This window comes from Meleagris gallopavo, chromosome 2 (genome assembly GCF_905368555.1).
Source record: "Meleagris gallopavo chromosome 2, MGAL_WU_HG_1.1, whole genome shotgun sequence".
NCBI classification, from domain to species: domain Eukaryota; kingdom Metazoa; phylum Chordata; class Aves; order Galliformes; family Phasianidae; genus Meleagris; species Meleagris gallopavo.
In genome coordinates this window covers 8,157,822-8,184,727 of record NC_139405.1, presented here as the reverse complement: position 1 = coordinate 8,184,727, position 26,906 = coordinate 8,157,822, and the positions used below count along the sequence as shown (strand labels likewise).

General features: G+C 45.5%; 1 protein-coding gene across 11 annotated transcripts in view; it reads left to right on the top strand.

The window, feature by feature from the left end:
• The first annotated feature begins 647 nt into the window (after positions 1-647).
• Positions 648-26,906, top strand: part of EHBP1 (EH domain binding protein 1) — a 195,268-nt gene continuing 169,009 nt past the window's right edge. For 9 of the 11 annotated variants that reach the window (XM_085218804.1, XM_085218805.1, XM_085218803.1 and 6 more), the window contains exons 1-3: positions 842-1,144; positions 1,879-2,287; positions 26,081-26,138. In XM_085218804.1, the coding sequence (XP_085074930.1) occupies positions 2,184-2,287; positions 26,081-26,138 (162 nt within the window). In that variant the 5' untranslated portion in view covers positions 842-1,144; positions 1,879-2,183. Of the gene's footprint in view, positions 785-840; positions 1,145-1,878; positions 2,288-26,080; positions 26,139-26,906 lie in introns of those variants that run through there. The other 2 variants (XM_085218795.1, XM_085218798.1) reach the window with 2 other exon arrangements.

Sequence of the window (26,906 nt, the reverse complement as noted above, 5' to 3'; positions counted from 1 at the left end):
GGAATATCGTTTACAGAGATCTCACTGTAGATACGACATATTTTTAATTAATAAAAAGGCATCTACCTATTCATCATAGGGCTATTTTCCTGCTCGCAGCAGGGCAGGCAGCACCGCCGTGCGCTGCGTGCTTCTGCAGCCTGGCGTAACTCGAAGCTGAAACGGACATATTAATAAATAACGAGAGCAGAAACACAAGTCACCGGGCAACCAGCAGCCCTCGCTGGGATGGAGGAAAATAACCTGCAGGCACTGCACGCCTGGCCTCATTTCCCAAATCCTAAGCAGCTGGTCGGCTTTAAAAAAAAAAAAAAAAAAAAAAAGGGTCACGCCTGCGTCTAGCGTGCTGGAATTACTCTGCGTGTACGGAACCGGGCAGGAAATCTTGCACTCGTGCACGAAACCGCTGAGGTGCGAGGAGAGCAGAGCAGCGGCCACGCCTACCTGGAGGGCGCGCCAGACGGGACGGGACGGGACGGCCCGTGGGTGCCGCAGCCCGCCGGCGCGCCGCCACGCCCCTCCGTGACAGCCCGCCGCTCCCGCCGCGCCCACCTGGCTGCTTTAGGAAGCGCCACCGCCAATCGCCGCGCGTTCTCGCGCTGACGGGCGGCCGAGCTCGCCTATGAATGGCCTTTCCTACCTCGCGACCCCGCCTCCTCGGGCACCGAAGCCAATCGGAAAACAGATTGAGGAGGGGGAGCTCAGGAGAGGAGACTCGCGAGCACCGTCTTCGCTCACTGCTTCGCTCTCTCCGTTGCGCGAGGATCACCCCTCCGGCCCGCAGGTGATCGACGCGGAGCTGCGGCCAATGGTTCGCGCGGGGCGCGCGGCTCAGCCAATGGGACAGCGGGGGCGGGCCGCGCCTGGCCGAGGGGCGGCGGGCCGGGCCGGGCCGAGGCGAGACGCGGCGCGGCGCCGACGGGAGGGCGATGGTGGCGGCGTGAGGCGCGGCGGGACCCGCGCGGGCTGCCCGGCCGGCGGGGCGTGGGGCGGCCGGAGGCGACGCGCAGCCCGGCGCTCGCCGCGGGAAGACGGGGACGGCCGCGGGGCTCCGCAGCGGCGATGGGCAGCGGCGGGGCCGCCTCTCGGCTCGCCGCGCGGTGCCGGCGCCCGGCCCGGGGAACGCCGTGAGGAGCGGCTGCAGGTGAGCGCCGCGCCCGCGGGAGCCGCCCCGCGCCTTCCCCGCCGCCCTGCGCGCGCTCCTCGCCGGCGGCGTTTTAATTTTTAAACCCAACGGCTGTCGGCTAACGGCTGCGGGGGGCGCGGGGCTGACAGCGGCCGGCAGGGCGCGGCGGGGAAGCGGGGCTCCGGCGGGCCGCAGGTGAGCGCCGCCGCCAGGTGCAGCGCCCCGCGCCGCCGCGCCTCCCGGCCGCCGCCTCCCTCGGCCGGGACGGAGGGCCGCCCGCGGACGGCGGGGTGGCCGGGGCCGCCCTCATCGTTCCCCAAGCCTGGCGGTTGAGCAGTAGCGTTGCCCTCCTGCCCGCGCCTTCTGCCGGTGCGGGTGTGTGATGATGGGGCACGACTGCTACACCTTTTGTCATCGGCGCGGAGACAAAGAAGGCGGCTCCCCGCGTCCCGCCTCGCTTCCCGGGGTGCCGCCGGGCCCCTCCGCTCGCTGCTGCCGGCGGTGACGGTGCCGCTAAAAGGACGCGTTGATACGCCTCCGAATGGGCTCGCTGTTTGCATTCCTAAAATTGCTGCAGCGGTATAAATATATGCATTTATTCGGGGTGACGGGATGGGGTCCGTCGACGCAAACGCGGTGTGGTTTGTGGTCCTCGTGCGGAGGGTTCTGTGTTGGGAGCGATGGCAGCGCTGCCTGCTAACCTGCCTGCTAACCTGCCTCCTCCCCGGCCTTTTTGTCTCCCGGTCCTGCAGTCTCCACGCCATCCGCTGTGTGAGGAATGACGGTGGCTCCATGAGAGAACTTCCTCGCATCTTTCGCTCGCTCTGCAGCCCTGATTGCATGCTGCTCCTGGACAGTGATGAGCCGTTCAGCTGCGCTGGGATTTCTACCGTGAAGAAAGGAGAGGTGGAATATGAGTTGTAGACATCCTCTCGAGCTTCTTGTGCGTTGTTTTTCCTGCATCTGTATATAAACCTGCTAGTATTGAGCACGCACGCTCTTACACCTACATTGGTGTTCCTGTGACTGTGCCACAGGACCGGTGTTTCTCGCCGTCATGGCTTCCGTTTGGAAAAGACTGCAGCGTGTTGGGAAACATGCATCCAAGTTCCAGTTTGTGGCCTCTTACCAGGAGTTGATGGTGGAGTGCACCAAAAAATGGTAAGAAGTGGCTCGCACTGCTGTGCAAATGAGGAGTGAGTTGTTGATGCTGAAATTGAACAGTGTTGCCTGTTGCGTGTTGCTCGCAGTATGCATGGCCTTGCTTTCCTCACTTGCCCATCACAGAAGCAGCTGTGCGGGATGCTGGTCTCTCTAGAGACCAGCATTTTGGACCTGTTGGTTTTGTTCTGCATTGTGATTTTCTTTGCTGGTGTTATTGTGTGGGACAGTGCACTTATGAACTCGGCACCTGTAGCTTAGTGTTTTTTTTTTTTTTGCTATTCATCTATTTATATTGTAGATATTTTCTAAGAGTCTTTTTCTGACATGCAGCTTGCTCTTGGGGCTGAATGTCCCCTGCTGATGCTGCCCTTAGCTGGCTGAGGCATTTGGGATCAGCCCTGAGCGTGGTGATGTTGTCATCCGGTTTTGATTTTGACTCCTTTACTCGAGAATGTCTCATCTCTCCTCCTTCCTTTCCATCTTCTAAAGGAAAGAGATGAGAGATGGATCCTTGGGAATTGTCTGAAGGTATTTGTTTAGTTGGACAGGAATTTCGAGCAGTAGCGGTCCAGTTGGATGGCTTTGGAGCTGACTAGACAGCAGTTATATTAATTGTGTGGGTCTGGCACAGGCACGTCTTGCTTCCTGTGCAAAATGAGCTTAAGTGCATCTGATGGGGAAGACTGGAAACAGCTTTTACAATCTGCTAGCAAATATCTCCGTTATACAGATACTTGAATGCTTTTATACCTTTGGAATATGGATGTTGTAATTCCTCACATCAGCGTGAGCTGTAGTACCAGGGCATGGAGAAAGTACTTTGCGGTCCTTGTGGACAGAGGTGTTCAGACTGCCCTGAAACAGTCCGCAGCCTCCTCCTAATACTCGCTTTGTCCTATTGGCAAGGCTTGCATTGGCTGCCTTTGCTGGTTATGAGTAATTGCCTCTACAAATTCAAGTTCTATCTCTCAGTGTTGGAAGTGTCTGTCAAATGTGCTGGAAGGCTGCTTGCTGCTCTGCCTTAAAGAAACACTGCTGGCTTAGTTGTTTGTTTACTTCTAACAAACTACCTGCTAGCCTGAAGCGTCTCCATAGATGATCAAGAAACAGAATTATTTTGGAATTTGAACTTTCTTTCACTGAACAAACTTACGAATAAAAATATTGCAAAAATTGAAAGAGACGGTCACGGTCATCTGAGGTACCAACCATCCAATTCAGGCCCAGGAGTTCTCCATGGTAATTGTATCAGGTTTATTTCAGTACTTGTGTGTGTAACGTTTTATGGCTTTTCATCTTCCATTTATTCTTTACACCAGCTCACTTCTTTTTGCTCTCATTTTCACTTTCTCTCTTTTCTTGTGAGTGTGCAGAATGCTTCAGTACTGAAGTATGAATGTTCAGATTGAATCTGCAACCTCATTTCACTCAAGAAAAAGTCACATGCACAAGTTTTGTCTGCAATCTTGTTAATTTAGAAACAATTAACTTCTTGTTCCGTCGTAGAGTGATCACCTAGCAATACCCAGCGCGTTGAGTAGTGATACTGCCTTTCATAACCTCAAACATGCAGCTGACTTATATTTTAGGAGTTCTCTATCTGAGTCTTTGCTTTGCATTCTTTGATGTAACATGCAGGGTCGGTGCTTGCATTGGTTGTGAGAAAAGAGAGGCATGGTGGTGAAATGTGGATGAATTCTAGGAAAAAAAACAATGGGGAAAAACATCATTCACACAGTCATTTGATTATGGGCTTTCTGTTCTGCTTCCTCTTGTTTGAGGAACGTTTTTGTTAAGGCTCTCCAAACATGTGAGTTCCAAGGGAGAAATGAACTCCATATGCTCTTTTCACTGAAAGCACTCCTAACGTGTATTAAGCATCAGAGTTATCGTCTGTGTTTGTAGCTCCACACTGTAAGTGTATTTGGATCAAAATGTGGTAAGCACTGAGTTATTTTAATGTACTGGCATTTGGACAATGCAGTGTTTCTGCAGGAAAAGAATGCTCCATTGATATTTTAAAAGAAATGACAATGCAGTCATAAACACAGTTGAACTGAGATGCGTTTGTGCACGAGGTTGTGCACGGCTGGGCCAGGCTGCGTGCTCTGAGCTGCTCTCTGCTGTTGGGGTTCTGTTTGTCTGACTTTGGGAAACTACTCGTGCATTTGTAGCTGCTCGTGCACAGTTTGCAGCCTCAGGTGGGTTTCTGCGAAGCTGTCATGCTTTTTGGCTCCTCTGAACTTGTGTTGACTCGGAATGTTTTTGCTTAGTGTTCAGAGCAGCTCAGAAACGTGCTGGGAGGTCACTGCCTCTCTGTTGTTGTTGCTCCAGTCTTTAAAAGGCTCACCTCCAGGAACAGCAGCATTTCTCCTGCATAGGCTGACGATCCCTGCTGTCTCTCGTTTCTTATTCTTGTTGGCAGCTTTTCTCAGGTGATTGCTTTGCACTGGTAATGTCTGGGGGGACAGATTGTGACGAGTTGCCCGGTGTTGTCACTGTTTCATTAGAAAAGCTTCATTTTCAGGTAATTAGCAGGGCCGAGTTGCTTCTGTGGCATTCTGGCTGCTCTCTCTGACCCAGCCCTAATTATTGTAGCAGCTCAGTGCCTTTGAAAAATCAAGCAGTTAGTTCATATAGAGCTTCATATAAATAAATAAATGCAGCCTGGGTCTTTAGTATGGATTAGTGAGCCCTGCTACTGTGAAAACGTAATGCTTTGCATTAATCATATAAGCACTTGATTTTTTGAAAGGCTCTTGCTTGGTGGTGCTGGAGTGTGTCATCCTCTGCTGACTCTTGGGATAAGCTGGAGCAGCATGGGATTTTCCAGCCAGCATGGCAGTCCTGGCTTGGAGGAACAGAGCATGGAAGGAAAGCATTCAGGGCTGGATCAGCCTTGTATGGCTGAACTCATGGACTCTCTGGGGGTGGGGTGGTTTTTGTGTTTCCTTATTTCTCTGTATGGGTATCTTGCGAGTCAGGGATTCAACAGGATCTTCCAAGTGTGGTGTGGTCTCATTTCTGAGTTCTTCATATGTGCTTGTCCACCATGTGTTTTTGTGAGTAGGAAAGCTGCTCACCTGGGCACAGGTGCTGCTTGAAACCAGTGGAAATGCGTAAAGATACCATGCTCTCTTGCAGGATGTGTGAAATGCCTGTCATCTACATGAATGGCTTTGCTTTTAAATCGTGCTTTAAAATACACGGAGCTGTGGTGCTCTCAGAGGGTTAAAACTCACTTAAATGCTGCTTTAACTGAAGGCAGGCTGCACGTTCACAAAGTAAGTCACCTATTTTTGTTTCAAATCGGTATGCTCTGAAGTAGGTTCTATATTTTCAAATACATATCTTTCTCTTTTGCAAATGAAGTAATTCTTCATTTTTTTTCCTAAAGACTTTGGCCATCTGTTTCTCTCTTCTATTGTAGTTTCATAACTGGATGCTGCAGGAATTTCAACATTTGGCGTGCACTGCGCATGGGAGGGAGAGGAGCTTTTTGAGATTCCTCAGTTCACACCAGCTTGCCTGCCTTCTGCTCCCTGCTTTCCTGCTGCGGGCACCGGGAGCTCCGTGCTTAGCAGCCAATGCAGGCTGCCTGCTTGGGGTCATTGCCTCGCTTTGCCTAGCTGCTAGGTTTTGTGAGCACCTAAGTGCTGTTAATTACTAAGGGCAATCACATGGAAGCGTGTGGCACAAAGAGAGATGTTGCGGAGGAGTTTAGGAGCTTGGAATTGTGTTTCTTGAGACCTGTTTCTGTCGTGGCCTTGCTGTTGTGAGCTCTTGATGGGATTGGCACTGGCCATGTAAGCGTACCTGACAGGTACACCGTGTGCACAGAAAGCATCAGGCACTTCCTCCTGGTTTTATGCTTTTTATAGCTTTTCTCCTCAATTAAAATACACTCAGCCCTCACGCTCTTGATTTAGATCTTTAATCCCATGCTAAATAATCCCCATCTGCAAATACGTTTTATTGTTTTCTTAATTTGTATCCAATTTTCTCTTGAGGACTTTCTGAGGGGTTAAATTTTATATCAAGCTTATTCTTTCCAAGTGATTCTTTTCCAAATTCCTACCACCAGCTGTGTTGGAGGTCAGTCCCTTTCTTCCTGCAGACAATTAGAACACACGTACTTTCCATATGCAAATGCGGTTCTCTGCCAGCTCGCATCTTTCTCAGCACCCAGAAGAAAATCCTTCATTTCAGAAATGTAGATTTCCTTTGAAGTGTCTACCTCACTCCTACCTTACCAAGCTGGCCAGCAAACTCCTTTTATATCCTTATGTCAGTGCCTTGGACTACAAATTAGGGATTTCTCATCTAAATTGTGGGTTACATTTTGTGCAGTGAAGATGTCTTTAATAGGAAGGGTATGAGTATATGTAAATCCTTCCCTGCTGTATTTCTCATGTTGTTAATGCTGCATATTTACACCCATTTCCTATTTGCAGCAGCCCTTTGGCAGAGTTGGGAGCCCTGTGTGCGGTTCCTAATAGGCTACATTGGTAGAACCAGACATGAAATTTTTTCTTAATGTGGAAGGACCAAGTTTATCATAAATACTTCTTCAGACTTTTATTTGTCTTTGAGAGACTGAATTCTTTCCAGCAGTTCCATGACTTAGTTTACCATCCTAGTAATAACAAAAATAATTGTCTAAAGCAAAAGAGATTAGGTTATCGCCAAGCGTAGACAAATCCATCTTAATGGCCTGCCATTCATTCACTTAAAGAGATGAGGATGTCTCCATGAAGAAAAAAAATACCCTGCCTTGGAGTTCTAACACAGCTTTATTTTTGAGAAGAAGCTGTGTGTATGTGTGTGTGTGTGTGTGTGTGTGTGTGCGCACTTAACTTCTTTGCAGAGCTGTACAAACAAACAAAAGCTGGCTGTGTTCCTGCAGCACTGTTGCACGCACATAGTAAGGTACGTGCACTGTTCCTTTGAACCCAGTGGACTGGAGCTGGAATAAAGAATTATTTTATTTTTTCGGGATTGGATTGTTGTGAATACTCTTTTGAGCTCTTTCAGTGTTACGAGGTTAAATAAGATGAAATATTATGACATTGTATGGGCCTTAGCTGAGCTGAATCTTCAGTCTCAGGCTGTATAGTGCCAGTCTGTTACTTCAATTAGTTTTTAATTGGTTGGAGAGAGCTGAAACCCCTTTCATAGCACGGAGTGAATAAAGAGAGGAGGCTGATAAGGTTGACTAAATCTGAGGAAACTCTTACAAAACAAATCTTTCAGTTTTCCCAGTGAAAGCATTCTGCTTTGGTGGCTCAATGGGAATGAGGCTGTGTGCTTCCTTTGGGGGGCTCTCCCAGGTCCGTGCACCTGGACAGCGTGGCTCTGCATAGCGTCCCAGTGCTGCTCCCTGGTGTGGCTGCTGGCTTTGCAGGCAGCTCTGGGTGCATGGTGGGCTCCAAAACACAGCGCCTGTTCAGCTGAGCTTCTGTTCTCTGAGAGTTGCACACAGTAAATAAAGCAGGCCTTGTTTTCTTCCTCTTGTTGTCCTTATTTGACTAATGTATTTCTGTGTACAGTTTGTGTAAGTGCATCAGGGCCTCTCAGCTGGAAGGCTCTGTGTTTTGGCAGTTGAGGTGTGGGATACTTGTGGCTTTTGGCACCTAAAAGGCGTTGCTGGGACTTGGGAGCTGTGGGTGAGGCTTGTGCTAACACTAGCAGAAATGCAGCTATGGATGGTGGTGGCTAGAGCTGTGCCTCACAAGGCTTTCTGGGGCTGAGATGTCCCTGTGCCTTATTGTTATTGTGGGTCCTTTTTTATTTCTATTTCACTGTTGTATTATTTGAGACTTTTTGAGGATTACTGTGAAGCTATGGCCAGGCTCTGCAGCTGCTTTGCTGTCTCTGTGGCTACGTATTAATTTCAGCATAAACTGGCTGTGTGTTCTGGTGCCTGTGCTGCCTGATGCCTGAAGACCGTAGCCTCCTTGGCCATCTTGGGCACCAAGAGTAACATATTAGTGCTTGTGCTTCCACAGAGAATCATAGAACGGCCTGGGTTGAAAAGGACCACAATGATAATCTGGTTTCAACCCCCCTGCTATGTGCAGGATCACCAACCACCAGACCAGGCTGCCCAGAGCCACATCCAGCCTGGCCTTAAGTACATCCAGTGTCATAAGCTGACTTTGCCCTCCCAGCTACCCTTGGGAAGATGTTTGCGTAGCCACCACTGTTAATATCAAAAGCTGTATTAAACAAAGTAATTGGAGAATCTGGACCTTTGAATGCAGTTGGCAGCACATGGTGCACTGCCACTCGGCATGCACTGTGAACTTCCTTTACTTTCAGTGACTGCTCATTAAGTAAACTCTGAATCCCTTTGTTTGTGGCAGTACGTAAGGAGGAGATTTAAAAAAGCAGAAAAGAGCTGTCAAAACAGCTTAATTCTCTCTTCCAACAAAGATCTAACTTAGCAGTCTGTACAGTTCCAGCCCTGTTGCTGATCTATCTGTAGTTTTTTGGTCAAGGGCTTAACCTTGACATCTGCTGCTATCACCTGACATCCTTACAGCTCTGGAGTCCTGTTGCTGGCTGGCTGGGCCTCGTTTTTCTTACCTGTTTGCCGGTAATTTCCTTCTGGGTGTACCTGCCATCTCCTGGAAAACCAGTGCAGTGGTTTGTCTCCTCCCGTTGGTAACCCGAACAGTAGGAAAGCTGTGGAAAAGGTTGCAAGAGAACAAAGTGTTTGTATTCCTTTTCTCTTCAAATGCAGATCATAGCTGGATAGAGTACTTGGAATACATTTCTTTTAAGTTAAACAAATGAATTTTCATAAAACTTCCCCTTGTGTTCTTTTATCTTTGGCATGTAAGAGAATTTTAGGAATGGGAAAGTCCTGACCCTTTTTTCACCACTTCCTCTCTTACCACAAAAAGCAAAAGAATCTCGCTGAGGCATATTTAGGACATTCCTGTTTACTGCTAATGCTTATTAAAAGATCCTTTCTTTTAAATGCATCTGGTGGTGGTGCTCTCATCCCCATTTATTGGAATTTGTATGTGTAGAACAGGGTCTCCTTGTGGAAGGTAAGCTCTGCTTTTCGCAATTCATTTTCTTGCTAAAATCATTTCCATTTCTCCCATTAGAAGATAGCTGCTTTGAGCTTTATTGCCTCTGAATTCTCTTTCAGAATTCCAAGACAGAGTTTTAAAATAGTAGAGGAGCTGCTATTTTCTTTCCTACAGGTTCTTTTTTTCATATAGCAAATAGGGTCTTTTTTTTTTTCTTTCCAAACTGCACGTTAAGCAACAGTAATCTTTAACCTCAGACTTCTTACTGTGGCTAATGTAATCATGGGATTTTCTGACAGAGAATTGAGAAGTCAGTGTGCAAGGAGCCATAGCAGCAGAACTGCAAGCATCTAGTGCTTGGGACGTCATGCCTGCTTTAGTCCCTCGTGGTGCCACGACAGGTGGCAGTGCCATTCTTTGTCTCCTTTCATAGTGCCACGTGCAGAATGCAGGAACGTGGACATTCTTGCTGCTGGGTTCAGTCCTCTTGCCTGGAGCGGACCCCAATGAAGTACTTACAGTGCACAAGCCTGGAAAAAGTGCTGACTGCAGTGAGCAGAATTACTTTGTCTGAAATAAATTTTGGAGAAGTAAGAATATAGAGAATAATACTTCTTGTTTTAGCAACAGCTGTTGGGAGAGCGCTTGCTTGATTTGCAATTAACGATAACGTCAACAAATTGTAATTGGGGAAAAGATAATCTTGACTATGGTAGGACTGTCATCTGCCTTAACTTCTTTATGTCCACCTTGTTGTGAGAGCTGTCCATATCTTTTATGATTGACAAAGTCCTGCTAGGGCCCAGAGGAGAAAGCTGCTGCTTGTTATTGTCACAGAAGGGGCTTTCTGCCCTTCTCCTTTGGAGCTGGGGAAATAGGTGGGCACAGAGCAGGCTCACTTAGGGTTGCCGTAGGTTTTCTGTGACAGATTATTTTTCCTTGTTTGCTGCCTTCAGAAATGGCTGGCCTTGCTGTTTTTTATGTGGCATGTTTACTTGTTGCAGCGCTCCTCAGTGATGAAAAGAATGAGCTGTGAGCTGAGCTGGTGGGCAGGCAGAGCAGTAAGGAGCAGAATGTAAGGCTTTTCTGCCAAAGTGAGCATCTTCTGGTCTGCTTGTGTGGAATTTGGGATAGACAAGGCAAATCTTTTCGTTTGGAGATGCAAAAACAGTGACCTAAATAGAAGGAACCCATGTGTGAAGCAAAAATAATTTGCAGAAAAGCTGTGGAGCTGCCTTGCATTTCTGCCAGCATCATCTCTTTGGTTAGCATGTGTTTCATTGCTGGGGTCTTAGCTTCCTTTTACTCTGAACATCTCGCACAGCAAAACATGTTAAAAGCAGAGGAAGATCTTTCTGGAAGCTGGTAACACGTGACAGAGGAGTCTGTCTCCATGTGGAGAATGTGCAGATGTATAGCTCAAGATGTGGTGTGCCTATTTGAAATCAGGTGCATGTTATTGAGCTTTCTCAAAAGGAAGGAAAGGCTGGATGCTGATAATGAATAATGGTGGTAGCTGCTAAGGGACAAATCCAGTCTACCTATGTGTATTCTGGGAGGCTACAGAACGCAGGGGCTACAAATCTGCTTTTGCTTTAAAGCCATGTTCTGCACTGCTAAATCAGTGAAGTATCTCATGCAGTAATGCGCAGCCCAGGACTTCATCCTTCTTTTGGGTTCCTTCTGTTCAACAGCCATCACTCTGTGTGTTACACAGAGAGGTTTGTAGGGTGTTCCTCTTTAAAACCAGATTTTTTGTCTTGTTGAGCTTTCAGACCTGATTTTGCTGAGCAGGCAATGCACATATATAGGTGAACTCTTGAGTATCCGTGCAGCAGCTCCATAGCTTCACTGTGCCTTTGCAGTCACTGTCAGACAGCACCTACTCTTCCTTTAGGCAGGGGAGAACAGCACAGAAGTACTTAATCTAGAGACATGCTCTGCTGTCAACTAATTGCCCAACTGTGAATAAAATGAGGCTTTGCTCAAACATGGGTCTTCATGTTTCACTTTAATAATTCATAAGAGTCACAATTCTTTCAGAACCTCTTTTAAAAGAGAGGTTACAACTTCTCTTGATCCATGGTAATTACAGGCTCACCTTTTTTGGGGAACAGCAATGGCAACGATCTTTCAGTTAAAAAAGAAATCTAAATTTAAAATGTTCCAGTGGTGAGTGAAAAAGTGTAATTGAAACATTCCTACCTTTAAGACACAGGAAGGAAAAGTCTGGTATTAATAGTGTATGATATTTAACAAAACAAAAACACGAAAGCAAGCTCTCTGAATGCATTTGAAAGGTGCTCTCCTATTGCACATTCTGTTTGAAGAAAGATTTCTAACTTTGTAAATAAACCCATAGTGTGTGTATGGCCTTCAAATCCACGTGTCTTCAAAGTGGCACATCACTCTTTGTCACTGTGTTCTGTTTCTGTACCAGATCTCTGTGCAAGCTGTTTTCCATATAGGTGGCACATGCCACTCTGCAGATGGTTGATGTGCAAAGGGAATAGTGCAGAGTATGCAAAAGCCATACTTCCATTTTCTTATGATTTACTGCATTTGTGCACACCAACAGGAAGGTAAGAATATTTATAATTTTTTGAGCTAATTGTCAAAGCTTGATGTATGTCTTCATTTGAACCTGGGCAGCTGGTTCTGTATATATGCAGCTGTGGGAGTTGTATTTTTTTCTGTCCCTAAGCAAGTTAGCAAAGAAACTGTTCACTGCCTTTCTGCCCACGTGTAGCCAAAAGCTGCGTTGTGTTGTTGAAAGTAGTAAGAGTTTGTAAAGCTATGTAAATTGTTGGTTTCTCTAAGTAGTATTTTTGTTCATTAGGCAAATAATTCTAGCTTGGTCAGTTCAGCGCCCTCATTTGCTCAGAACAGACTTGATACGTTCTTTGCAGCTTTTTCTATACAGGTATTTTTGATTTTGGGGGGCAGGGATAAAGTCCCTTTTGCTTATTGTATTGATGGGGGCTGTGGTCTAATGGTGAAAGCAGCACAAGTCAGAAAGTCCCCATTCCATACTATGCTTTATTTCAGCTTCTGTGTAATTGGAAACAAGTCATCTTTTGTATCGTCACTAATTTGCACATGCAAATCATCTTCCGTCAGCTGTCTTACAGCTTTACATCCCCCATGACTTACAAGTAGGATTTATGGCTGCTGTTAAAGGCCAGGAGACAGCAGCATTTCATTCTGTGGTACCGGCACAAAGCAGTGGACGGGGCATTTTGCTGTGCAGAAATAGCTGTTGAGCACTGAGAATTTCTTTGCACAAGGGTTCTTTGGCCCCACAGCTCCGCTGTTAGCAGTGGAGGACCTGCAGTAAGCTTCTGGCCATGGGGAGCACCCTTTGTTTGCTCTCTGTTTTCCTTTGGGTGGCTTGGAATTCTGACAAGAGTGTATGTAATGGATAAACGCCAGGATGGGGGGAAGGAAGTAGTTTGTACTGGCAGGCAAGTACATCCTCTCTGGGTCGGCATTGCTAACATGTTTTATCCAGCGGTGCTGAGATATTACAGAGTGACAATAACCATAAGGACCAGGCTGCCTCTCGGTGGAAGCAAGGCATGCCTGAAGCATGTAATTGCACTTGAAAGGCTACATGCTGATGGCTGCAGCGCAAGGAATTCAGGGAACCTGTGCTGTGTGTGTCAGATCCACTTGCAAACTGTTGTGACAGGCCGACTGACAGTTCTAACTACAGTGCTTCAAGAATACAGAAGTGTTTGTGTAAACTGAAGCACAGGGAAAGGAACCTGTAAAGTTCTGTGGAGACTTCTGGGTGTAAAGCTGGTGAGATGATAGAGCTTGGTTGCAGCTCCACCAAGGCAGCTGCCACAGTGCAGGATGTGAGCTTACCATTACTGCGATTCCATCAGAGCTGTGGGAATATTCAGCTTAAGCTTGGTGACTGTGCATACACAGACTGGATTAGAATTACTGACACCATTTTTGCTTTCCTCTTGTGTTACTGCAGAATTTATTCTGTGATTTGTTCCCTGTCTGGATTTTAAGTGATGGCTTTTTTCTTTCGTAACTCATCCACAACATCAGTCCTCAAAACTACTGCTTGTAGGAGAGGGAATGTGACTGCTGGGAGTAAAATAGCACTACCCTGAAAAAATAGCACAATACTACACAGGGCTTTTGCTGTTATTATTTTGCTTATTGGTTTCTTCAGTCCATCTGTCCTGTAATTTAAGTGCAAGGAGAGAGAAAGTGGCACATGTGACGTCTGAAATATTTTAGGTTGACCCAGAAGAAGCACTCAAAGTTGGGTCAAGAAGAGCAGAAATTCTGGCTCTTGTCACACATGCAGCCAGCCATGGCTGTAAGTCTGGTGCTGGCTGATTCTTCAGGACAAGGGCTGTACAGAAAACAAATGCTTCAGTGCTGGAAGATACAGGTGGGCACCTAGTCACTAGAAATGGGGTTATTTACGTAGTCAAGGTTGCAGTGTTTTGTCGGTGATTGCTCAAAGCTTTCCCCCTCTGATTTGGGTGCTCTGTCTGGAAGCTCTGGGTACGTATGGTCCCTGTCCATTTCTTGGGAGCAATGCTGAAGAGAAGAGGGAGCCAGCATCCATTTTCAGATTGTCTCTCAGCCCTAGTGTCTGACGTGAGAGCGTGGTCCTGTCAGCTTTGCTGCCTCTGCCCTCTTGCTGCTCAGAGGTCTGTGGGGCAGCAGATGTCCCTGGGCCCCTTGGAATTTCAGGTGGCTCTGCTTGTCTAGCTGTGGCCCTGTCTTTGTCTGGGCTGCGTTCTGCTGAGAGCTGCTGGAAAACAGGGGACGGAAAGCCACCAGGAAGGTGTCAGTGCTGCGCAGCAGCTGTGTGTTGAGCTGGAAGAGCGAGCAAGGCCTGTGTGCATCTGTCAGAGCCCAAGGGGCAAGGTTAAATTAACAGATCAAGCTGAGATAAGTGTTCTGTTTAAAGTCTTATCTGTGCTCAGAAACTGGAGAAGTCGAGGAGGGCTGACTTGTAGTGCATAATAAAGCTGAACTGTGGTTTGAGCGCATGCAGTTAAGAGGTTTGCAAGGCAACGTTCCTGTTCCTGAGCCTGCCCTCTAGAAGGTCTCCTGTGATGGAGCAGGGACTTGCGCTTCTGTCTGTGGCGCCAGCCTGGTGAGGGCCAGTGTCCAAGCTGAGTGCTCTGCAACCAAGCATGATAGAGTTTTGCAGGCTTCAGCTTTTAAGCCTTGCTTCTTTAAAAGATGTAAAAGTGCATTTTGTATCAAGTATGCTGAAATATGTGGAAAATCTTATTTTGGAGAATCTATGGTGTTTGAGTGCCCACACATTGCTATTGTCTGAGTTGATGACGCTGCACATAACTGTTTTTCCCCCTCAGTGCTCTGTGTGCAGTACTGGGCTACAGAAATCAATTCCTGTTCCCTCGATGGTTAGTTTATAGAGCAAATCTTTATTCACTAGGCTTCTTTGGTCCCAATTAAGCAAATGCATCTAAAGTCGAAATTGAGATTTAATAATTTAACTTAGTCTTCATTTCATTTTACTGTGGTACCCTTCTGAAATATTTAAATTATAATTTTTCTTTTTGCCCTCGTTTTGTGCCACATCCCACACTGCTGGGTTGTTTTTTTTTTTTTTTTCCTTTTGTTGGGTGTCTCATTGAGTGTGAGAGGCTTTGTTTCTTACTTGGAGTGGATGCCTCGTGGCACTTTGTGAGATTAAGAGTGTTTTGTTCCAGGAACCAACCTACCTTCCCTTTCTGTTCCCATTTCTGCTTCCAAGGAGAGCAGCTTTTCACACCAGACACATTTGTGTTTACAGATAAAAATTTTTTAAATTAGAATAAAATTGAAATCTAGGATGAGACAAAATTATTTAATCTTTTAAGCCATGTGCTCTATGGGATAGAGGGGCTCTGTCTCTTTATCCCTTTGCCTCATTTAATGGTACAAGACTAGAATCCAGCCTGCAAGACATCAAATCCACTTAATAAAAAGCCTGGCCAGCATCCAGGAGTCTCTTCTGTGGCTGCAGATGTTACATTACAACTGCCCTGTGTGAGGACCCATCAGCTTACTGAACAGCTATCGGGCTGGCACAAAATTGGGCATTGGATTTGAGCTTTTTTGGTTCTTACGTATATAGTGCCTGCTGTGACAGCGCAGGAAGAAGGGGGAGGTCAGTGTGGTGGTCAGCACGCCGATGGGTCTCAGCCTCTAGTCACAAGCCTTGTGTGTGATGGGTACCAGAGTCCTCAGCATTGGGCCTAGGAGCAGTCGGTGTGGGTAGTGTCGCTGCATCTCCATCAGGAACAGGAGGAAAAGACAGCTACAATTTGTATCTCAGAAGATTCTGAAGGCAGGAAGGACCTTTGTTGCCTTGAGGGATGTCCTCCTGTTGGATACTAGTAGCTAAGTGTGTGCTTTCCAAGGAAGAGGCTGAGTAATAGGTAACTACTCTGAAAAGCCAAGTGTGAAAGAGCCTGCTGCTCCTGTAGCAGTATGTGGCTGCAGGGCTGGTTGGGCTTCTGGAGGGCTCAATCAGTTTCAGGCCCTAAAAATTAGACAGATTTTTAGACTTTGGATGTACAATTCTAGATGAAAGAGACAGTGATGCATAAATAGAAGTAAATGGTGTTGCTTTCGAGATGGACTTCTGTAATCTGAAGTGTGAACTTCTGTTTCAGGAGGCAGCTTGGAAGCCACGCGGCAACTGCTCAATTAGACTAATTAAGGAATTGCTCTAAATTTGTAGTCTTTGCAAGAGTTACTTAGCCGTATCTTCTTTCCAAGTAATTTCTCCTCATCTTTTGGCTGTACCTTCCCAGAGCAGTTGTAGAGAGGCTACCAACATGAAATGGGGTGTCTCACGGGCAATGGTGGTGGCACTTTCTAATGGCCTATGCTTGGTCCTCTGAAACAATGTGCAGAAATTTAACTGATAGTTAATGCTCTTTTTTTTTTTTAACATGCAAGTGTATCACACCTTTAATTTTGATTATTATCCATATGTAATTTTCAGCTGCAAAATGTATCACATTGGCTTATTCTCATGTTTTGCCTTTTGAAGGAGTCACTAAGCTTGGCATGTGGTTTATAGAGGTTTCTGGGGTTTTAGTGCGCAGGCATGAGATATTGTTTGGAGTCACATTTTAATGGCAAGGTTCCAGGTCTCTCCATGACATTTTGAAGCTGTGGCTGGTGCTGAGGACATCAGCATCGGGTGAGTGGCTGTGGTGCTTTTATGTCCAGTTTTGCATCTGGATGTGGCAGGTTGGTGCTTCTGGAGCAGGGAGACAGGAGGAGGTGAGTTCTTTCTTGGTAGCAGGACTGTGTGGAGGGCAGCTGGCTTTAGGCCTGTTGGCCACTTCACCAGCAATGCCAGGATCAGAGCTGGAAGAGCAGCTTGAGGTTGCATCTTCCAGCACCTCCTTTCTTGGGAGAAGACTCTTATTCTGTCTGTCATGGCTGACAACATTGGTGAAATCTGAGCTGCTGGGTAGAGACAAGGAAAGGAGCTAGCATAGCAGGCCACATTTTTATTTCCCCCTATTTTTTTTTCTTTGTGATATTAATTTCCAAGAGGAGGTTGATGACAGATGAGGAGCCTTTAATTGGAGAGCTCATTGTGCATGAGCTCAGAATAGATACAGATTAATTCAAGATTTGATAAAATCATCATTCAGACAGCCAAGCACGAGCTTGTGTCACACAGACTCCCCACATTGCCCCCTGGCTGGACACCACACACTGTGGATCTGCCTGCTGGTTTTCTCCATGCTGGGACTGCACCATCCAGCCCTGCACTGCATTTCTCTTTAGAGGTGTAAATTAAGAGTTTGCACTGCCTCTATAGCTTCAAGTATGTATTCAAGCTTCTCAAACTTTCAAGTTGTGTGGAGAAAGGCTGCTGCGTGCCTTAGTGCTCATTTGTTCTTGTAGGTATCAGTGTTCCTCTGTTGACAGTGTGAGCATCATAGGTCCACCATCTGTGCACCTGAAGCAGGTGATGTGAACTTTATCTTCCAGACAAACCCTGAAAGCTGGGGCTGTTTTGCACCTGCTGCCTTCTCAGAAATGTATGGAGTGTTCACAGGTTCTCTGCGTCTTCAAAATACAGAAGTTGCTTTGTATCCAAAGCATAGCCTTAAAAAGCAAAACAAGTAAGAAAACCTTGGTGTTGTCCATTTAGAAAGGAGCTTCAAAAGATGCATCTGTACCTGCACACACTGAGCTGTCATTGTCCTCTGGATGAGCCCACGGGTTGCAAGGAGAGGAAGAGGATGGGTGCACTAATGCAAATATTTCTGAGGCTTTTGTCAGAGTCCTGACATGGCCATTGGAATGGCACGTCTCACGGACTGCAGGGTGCAGATCCTTCTGTCTGAACACTACTTGCAATAGGAAAAAAGTGTCTGTTTTGTGACAGGATCTGAAGTTTCGTGCATGCTTTTAGTATGGAAATCAATTGTTTAATGCGTGCATTGATTTATTTTTTTTTTTGTCGGGCTGCATTTTTGACACCAGGTGTCAGACAATTTCATTGCAGTTGTGCACTTATTATGAGAACACATCTAGCATTTATATTTGTGGTGCTTCCAAATCAGAAAGGATGAAATGTAATAGCTCAACATATGCTCAGTAATACACATGCTGTCACATGGAGGTTCAGTCTTCAGCTTGTGAAGAGGTGTATGTGGGTGATGGAGCAGGATCAGAACTGAGGGGCAGGCGGATGTGTAGTGTTTGAAGGCTCTCTGAGGGCAGTGTGCTGACTGTGAATCGGAGCTGGAATTTGGATTCAAAATAATTGGCTTGCTTGCTTAAATTTGCTGAAATTGTTTTCCTCGTTCCTGTTCCTAATCTATATGTGATTGTTTTACACTGCAGTGAACACAGGTACTTACAAAGAGTGAGGCAAACACCATCGATTGTCTGTGTCCATGTAGCAGAGCGTGGGGCGGTGAGGCTGTGTGAAGGCCTGTGCTTGGCTTTCAAGGCAGAGAGATGATTCTAGTGCCTCACCTTGTTAAGCCAGCTTCCAAACCTGCTGTTATGTCTGAGGTGAAAATGAGTTGGACTCCAAATGAGCGTGTGTTTGTTGACTTGGCAGCTGGCAGGCCCCAGCTCTGCAGAGCAGAGCAGTGAGTTGGTCACAGCCTGGGAGCAGGTGGGCTGCTCAGGCTGGTTTGTGCAGCGCCTGCTCACACCATGTCCCACTCAGCGGGGCTGTGACCCACTGGAAACCAAAAAGTTTTAAACTGTGGATTCATTGTTGTTACAACGTAGAGGAATATGTGCTCCGAAAAAGAATTAAAAAAAAAAAAAAACAAACACAAAACAATACAAAAAACTCAACCATATAAGATCAGGCACCTGAGAGATCTGAGCCATGTGAGCTTTGCACTCTAAAGCAACACATTTGTTTTGAATGTGTAAGGTGTACCTGCACAGCAAGCCTTGCCCAGAGCCTGAGCTTGAGAGCTGTGTCTGTCATGTTCTGCCCTAGTGTGGCTGGGGAGCCTGGTTTCACCAACAGGCTTTAGGTGGGCTTTGTTGCAGGGTGCTGGGAAGTGTTCCTAGGCTCTGGGATGGTAGGGTGTGTGGTGTAAGACTGTCTGGCTACATGTTTGCCTAAAGCAGACAGGGCAGTAAAGGAAATAATTTCCAATGGGTCTCTTTGGGTATTCTGCGGTATGAAATTCTGTTGAAAAAAGCTTTAAGAAAAGATTTTGCTATGCAGTCCTGTCGAGTTTGTTTTGTTCAAGATCCTCTGCTGTGATAACTCCTTGAAAAATGAAGCTGAATCTGTCCTTGTCGCTTGTTCTGAATAATGGAAGAACTTGAGCTTTGTTTAATCCAGCTTGTTCTGCAAACTTCATTTATATTTGGTTTAAGGAAACCGAGTCATCAGCCTTACATGCTGCACATTCCATGTTTAGCCTTGTAAATAGATGCTGGGCAGATTCAGTAGCTCTCACTGTGCTTCTGAAATAATCAGTGTCTCACTTTTTTCCTTTTTTAACCAAGCAAAGCCGGACTACAGCTTCTTACAAAAAGCATATTTTGGGATGTAGAAGTCTTATAGATGTTGGTCAGTTTAGCTACATGTGTACTAAAAATAATAGGTTTTCATCAGCTTGTGTTTTGAAAACACACCTAGAGGCCTCTAGTGGGAAGAAATGGAGGAGTTGTATGCCAAAGCGAAGATGCAGAAGTGGAGGGATCTCAGCCAGTGTCACCTTGCTTTGCCTGTTCAAATGACTGCTTTTTTGAAATTCCCCAGCCTCACTATGACTGTAAGGTGGTGGCAGTGAAGGAAGAACAGTCTTTGTCATCTATCAGACGCTTGAAGTGTAGGCAGTGCTGCGCTGGGTTGGGACACTGCAGTGGTGCAGCAGATGCAGGCTGGCATAGGTGGTGCCTGAGGCTGCTCCCAGGCCTGCAGCAGCTCCATGGGGAGTGTGTGATCCCCTGGGGCTTACTTTGCCACTGGATGCATCTCAGCATCTTGTGTGATCACACTGAATGATACCTGGATGGCAGAGAGATGTTTTGTTGCAGGCAGACAGAATCTATGACGGTTAAGGAAGGCTGGCAAACCCCAAACCCTACTCTGAAATGCAGAGCTTCATCTAACAATGTGCTTCATCCAACAGATAGCTGGGGTGTGCTTTATCTGCATACCGTCTTTATTTTCTTATCAACTTTCTGACTGTTACAGTCAGTGCTGTATCTTCACTCAGCAGCACGGCTAATTTGGCAAATGTGTCAACATGTTACATCATTCTTCCCAGCATCTCTAGGTCTGTTTTAAACATTGGTGGTGACTCGACTTGCCAGAGCTGTGGAATTTCATTGATTGTGACCAACAGGAAATTCTGAAGGAGGAAGCTTTAATATAGAGCTTACAGTAAGCTGTTGCTTGATGAGTTCCTTGCCTGATGGTAACACAGACTGCATGGTATTGGACCCAGTGCAGAAGGCTGCACTGCAAAGAAGTCTTTCCAAATTAATTAACTGTAAAATGAGGAAAAGGTAACATTCATCCTAAATTAATGGCAGCGCAGAACTGATGGCATTTATTTTTTAGAGGCCATTAAAGAGCCTTGATAACATTCCAACAGTCAGATAGAGAACAGTGCCGGGGGGGCGGGAGGGCTGGGTTCTGATGAAAGCTTCACACGTTGTGCTGGTTGTGCTGGTGTGCACAATGCAGGGGGGGCAAAGGTTGAAAAAAAACCAAAATTTTATCTGAAGTACTTTAACTTCAGAAGTACTTCGCCTTCAGTGCTCAACTAATTATTGTTATCCTTCAATAGGTGCATCTGCATGCTATTGTGCCAACACTGCTGTTTCTCTTGTTAATTACACTCTCTTATGCTTGCTTCACAAGACTAATCTAGCTGCTTGTAATAATTAATGCCATTCTAATCAAACATGGTAAGAGGAAAAACCAGCTCCCTCCACCCCAAAAGCAAAACCCAGCCTGAGCAATTGGATGCCAGAGCACAGGCTGTGCGTGTGTCTGTGTACATCGGAAATGGACTTTGGTAATCACAAGCGTGTAAGGATGGCTGGGTGCAGTTAACCTTGTTACAAACAAGTATTGGTATGCATTTACTGCCCTCTGAGCAAAGGGCTGTTAGGAGTTGGTCCTGCCATCGGCTTCAGCCACCATTGTGATTTTTTCCAATGACAGATGCTAAGTGTAAGTCTTCTGTAGTTGTCTGCTATCAAAATCAAATCATAGGCTTGGTGGAAAAATATGCATCTTTCCTGGCCAATGATATCTGTTTTTGCTGCAAACAAACTTGCAAAACAAGAGCTAACAACAGATTAATACCTTTTATGTCCTTCTCTCACAAATGATATTTGGAGAGTTCTGTAATCAAAATACCATGCCAGATATTTCCCGTAATGGTCAGACTGAATCCCAGAAGACCTTGATTCTTGCTCAGCCTCCATTGCAATCACAAAAATTTGTGGCATATAAGGTGAAGGTCTGATGGCATAGTTCTTTTCAGTCTGTGGAATGTATTCAGGAGCTTGTTAAACAGTTGTGGGTCTGGAGAAGTCTAGATCTAGTGTTTCTTTTTATTTTTTCTCAGTTGTTTTAATGGGAGAATTGAAGATAGCAGAACTGTAGCTTCCACCTACTGGGAAAAGCAGGCATGCTTCTAAGTTATAGATGTTGTGTTAATCTGTTGTTTTTAATCTCCTTTTATTTTCTTAATTTGTAGGACTATGATGAAGCTCTTTCCTGAGCCACATACTTGGAAATCATAACATTCTTCGTTGTTTTGCTGAGTAACTTTCACTTGTCAATTGTAGATAATACAATAAATATTATCATAACTATCCTGTTTTGTGTTGTGAAGCACGCAAAAAAGTGCTGGAGCTCAGTGAAGGACTATCTTAAAGCCAGTGGGCTTGAAGGAAAGAAAAATGCTGCTTGTGCAGCACGGGATATAAATTTTATTTTTTATAGCTGACTGTTGGTATTTGTTCAGCTTGCCACACAGTGGGGTTTGTATTTGGAACAATTTCTGAGTTTACAAGGTATGCTTACAGCAAAAATACTGAATCTGATCTTCAACCCCCTTTGGAGGGAGCTTTGTTTGCTTGTCCTGGTGGTTAATGAGCAGCCCAGGTTTATGATGTGCGGGAGGAGAGACGTCTGCGCAATCAAATATTACTGAACTGCTTTAAATGAGCAAAGGGAATTATTTGGTTTTGGCCATTTCCTAGCACTGAGGTATTGCTAAGTAACCTTCAGTGCAAATGTGCTGGTTAAAAGCTGGGCTTTTTCTGTCGTGCGTGCATTGACATAGAAGAGTAATGAACAGATTCTGGAAAAGAACGTTGTTCACGGCTTCTTTTGTAAAGCAATTCCATGAAGATACATCTAAGTGGTTGGATTTGTGATTTTCTTGAAGAAAACCTCATAAGAAAAATGACTGTGTTGATTTTGGTTAAGCATGTGATGTTCAACAGGGAAGCTCATCCTTTGGGATATTTTCTACTCCTCCCTGCTCTCCCCATTCCTTTTAGCCAGTTTTCCTGACTCCATATTGTGATTACTTTCCTCTCTTTATTTTGGCAAAGTACCTCTGGAAGCGGATTTCTTTTGAGCTGAAGGAGCACTGTGCTCTGTACATTACAAAATAAATACACAGCAGAAAAGGCCTCGGGGGACGAGAGGTGCTGCTGCTCTCCTATCAGCTTGGCTCCATCTTCTCCATGTGAACGGAGTCTCTAACTTGCTTTTTCATGTGAGCGTATGTATTGTTTTGTGTTCCTGGCAGAAGGAGTCCTTCAGAACTGGGAAGTAAATCCAGTCCTGGTGTCAACTGCCTGTATGCAACAGCTCCCACCCGAGAGCTGCACTGCGGCACCAGCTGGCTCTGACAGCCTATGTGAAGCAAAGCCATGGCACAGATTGACATGATCTGGAAGAATTAGATACGGTGTAAGGCCCGTTACCAGCTTGGTGCATGTGCCTGTGTAGTAGGAGAGGGCTGCCTGTGTTTTACTGCCTATCTCTGGTTGTCTTATATCCAGGCTTTTTCAGATTCCTGCAGTGGCACTCATCAACGCATGGCAATTGTTTAGTGCTTAAGTTTTTCAGCAGAATAAGAGTATTGCATCTACATACAGCCTCTTCATTTATTTATTTATTTATTTATTTTTCTTCTTGAGACACTTAGCATAGCCATGTGTCTTTTCTAGAGGACCCCATAATGAACACTGGAACAGGCTGCCCAAGGAGGTTGTGGATGCCCCATCCCTGGAGGCATTCAAGGCCAGGCTGCATGTGGCTCTGGGCAGCCTGGTCTGATGGTTGGCAACTCTGCACATAGCAGGGGGTTAAAATGAGATGGTCACTGTGGTCCTTTTCAATCCAGGCCATTCTATGATAATGAAGGTGTTGGTGCTGCAGGAGTGCAGGTGTGGATCAGTTCTGCTTTGAACTGTCATGTTCCTGCACTGCTGCTCTTGTTCTCACCTCTTTTTGTGTGGCAGCCTGGTTCTCTGTGCTTAAATATTTTTGGGTCCTCTCTTGTCTGTTCTCCAGCTGCAGATGTGGGCAACCCTGAAGCCATTGCACAGCATCACTTTTTCTGTGGCACATTTGATGTTAGAAGGTGATCCAGTGCTATTGGCAGAAAAATCACTTGTGATGCCAGGAAGTACAGGATAAAACCAGGCAGAGGAAAAGGATCTTGGCATTATCTGAGCTGGAGCTGCAGGAAAAGGCAGGACCTAGGTAGCATCCTCAGCTTCATTCCCAGGGTCTCTGGAGGGCTGTGTGTCTGCTGGCTGCCTGCCTGCAGAATTGGGTGTTGGCCAAAGCTCCTTGGTGAGCTGGTGCCTGTACCACTGGCAGTGTCTGTAAGGAGCCATAATCTCTCTGCTTTTGTGGCCTACATCACTCTTCTGCAGGCCTTGTATGAAACAGCCCTTTGCCTTTGTTGTCTTTTTTTTTATTTTTTGACCTTGAGAAGCTGCCCAGGTACCTTTGGCACAGCCCTCCTTCCTTTTCCCTCTGACTGTCCTCCAAATCAAACCTTGCTTGTGTTAGAGACTTGCTGTGGTGAATGATGGAAAAGGGCTGAGCAGCTTTACTCCATTACTCAGCTCTTACCCTCTTTCTGTGCCCATAAACTAGAGCTGCTCTAGTGTCATGGGCTGTTACGTCTTTTTGTTTGTTTGTTTTTCCTGCTAAATCGGGGAGTTAATTCTACCTGCAAGTGTTCCTCTGATGAAAGCTTGTGGAAACTTGCTCTTGAAGTCTGTCAGTAGATCTTGAGAATATGGAAAGACTGCATCAAGAATGTCTGTCCCTTGTGCACGCTTAGTAGCTGACACACAGCTGGGAGTGCCATGGCACTGCGGGAGTGCCAGGGCTGTGCTGTGAGGGGAACAGGGAGGGACAGGCTGCTGAGCTCTGTCCTCCTTGAGACAGAGGGAGACCAGACACTTGAGTGGCTTTGCTTAAAGGCAGTCGCTTGGGGCCATTTCTTTTTCTGCAAGCACAGCTGCTGGGGCTGCATGCAAGCAGGTCAGAAGCTGACGTGCCAGATGCAACCAGGTGAATGGGCAGCTGTCAAAGTGTAACAGCTTGAGCTCATTGCCAAGCAGCGTTTTATGGCAGGAGCCTCGAGTAGAGCCAACAAACAGTACTAAAGAAGCTGTGAGGGTGAGGTTATAGAATATAAAATGGAGTAGATTATTTCACTGTACATTTCTCCCAGACTTGAAGTGAAGAGAGATGTTAAAGGAGGCAATAAGATTAGCAAATAGGAGCCAGTGTCCTTATGTCATGCACAGCACCTGGCCTTTATCTGTTTTTTTTTTTTTTTTCTTCCAGGATTACTTTAGTTCTGGTGGTATTTAAATGTAAATTGTAAGTTATCTATTAGCTCTATTGCAGCCTGTAGAAGTGAATAACAGCTCAATGTGAAAGTATGTAATATGGTAGCCAGCACTTCAGCAGTGCTTCAGATGAGCTCTCAGCCTGTTAAAGCTGTTAGCTGTTCATTAAAAGAGTGGTTATGGAATCTCTCTCCAATTCTGAGCACTTGCATAGATGTTATTTAGATTCACCTTATGATATGCTCAAAGCATTCACTAAATCTTCACTTTTTCTCTAGCATATTTCCCTCACCTAACTGTGATTTCTGAACAGGAAACACTCTTTGCTTTTGGCTTTAGGAATGCAGAACTATACAGCACAATGTCTCAAAAATCATAGTAGTAAGCAGAGTCCCAGCCCTGGAGCTTTTACATGGCAGTATGATCTCTGTTGGAAACTGCTGGCTGAGTCAAGCCTGCTGATGGAAGTTGTGTCATCAGGCAGGAAACAACGAGGACCAGAGGGTCAGGAGCCTCCGGAATAGGGGTCATGGGTCTGGGAGAGGAACCAGAAGTGCAGTAACAGGGTGGGAAGCAAATCATGGGTCAAAAAAAGAAAAACGAGACTGGAAGTTAGGTCTGTGTCAGAAGTCATTTGGGGACAATTGGGGAACTAATAAGGAAGAACTAATATGACTCTAATTATTAACTGAGAACTAAATATTAGGTTTGAAGAGAAAACTGTGTGTACTGGAAGTGCCTTCTATTGAGTTTGTATCTATGTTCACTGCAAGTACAAGATAAAACAGTGCCTTGGAGAGCCATGCTAGGCTTCAGCATGCTTATCATTTGGAGCTGAAGTTGAGGAAGCTCTGATTTATGTGTCTGTGATCATCCAAGGAGATTTCAGTACATGATGCAGTACTCTGTTCTCTTGGTGTTTGAGGTATTCAGGCAGGAAGAATATCCTTTGGGGATGAAAAATTGAGATGTTTGCATTGCTACTTAGCAGAGCTTTTTCAGTCTATCTGCATAGCAATTCAAGATAGAGTTTGCATTGATACGTATTTTGATTACTGGATTGTTTCAAGGGTGTCTGTGAAGAAGCTACATTTGCAGAAGTGAACTGTGGGCTGTGTCCTGTTCTCTGTCCTGCGGAGAGATGCCTGCAGGCAAGGAAAGCAGAAGGATGGAGCATGAATGTGCTGACTGTAGGACAGTCTCTTTCTGTAAATACAATGCTAATTTTCCTGCAAAATCATTGATTCTGATAGTGCTTTTAGAGAAGCTATTTTTAAAAGATAATGACATTCTTAGAGAATACATTATTTATTGCAAGAGCTTTAATATAAACCGTTTTCATATTGATTTTGTTGTAATTCAAGCTGTATTTCCTTTTCCTCAACAGGCAGCCAGATAAGCTAGTGGTGGTTTGGACAAGAAGAAGCCGAAGAAAATCCTCTAAGGTTAGTTGATTCAGTAAGTTCCCACTCTGGTGGCAAACAGTCAGCTGTGTGATGGACTTTGGCTCTTGAGTGTGGGGAGCAGTAGAATAAATGAGGAATAATTCCATTCTTCTAACTCAGTATAGCTGTAAGGTTCAGTACAAGCTGCTTTTGATGTCAGCACTGATTTATGGAAACACTTAATTCTGATTTCTGCTCGAGTTATTTGTTTAGCATGAGTGCATCACATCAGTTCAATTTTGGTTATTAATTGCTAGACTACGTTAAAAAGGAGAATGTTTCACTACTAGAAGTGTCTTAAAGATAATTATGAAGAATTTGACAGGCCTGCAGGAGATAAAATGTGAATAAGGGACTATTTTACAAATAGAAAATGCTGCAAGTCAAAAAGAATACAAGCAGTCTCTTTCAGCCCTATGCAGTAACTTCAAATTAAATTTTAACGTGGAACTCCACCAAACACCGAGGAAGTCTGTGAATTTGTGTTTAATGCTAATGACATAAAGTTTGTCTTGCATTGAGCTGTTTTTTGTATGCATAACGTTTTCACAAGCAATAGCTCTCACTTCTCTGAACTTCACCTTAGTTTCCTTCCTGCAGTAATGAATGTGAAAGTGTTATTAGAGTACTGCCTCTGTTGAAAGGTGCTTAGTTTGTGTACACTGTGTATTGAATGCTGTGGTGGTGAGATGCAGTTATCTTGCCTGGAATCTCCTTTGAGCCTGAGTAGAAGGGGAAGATGAGATGGACAATTGTTTTTATGGATCT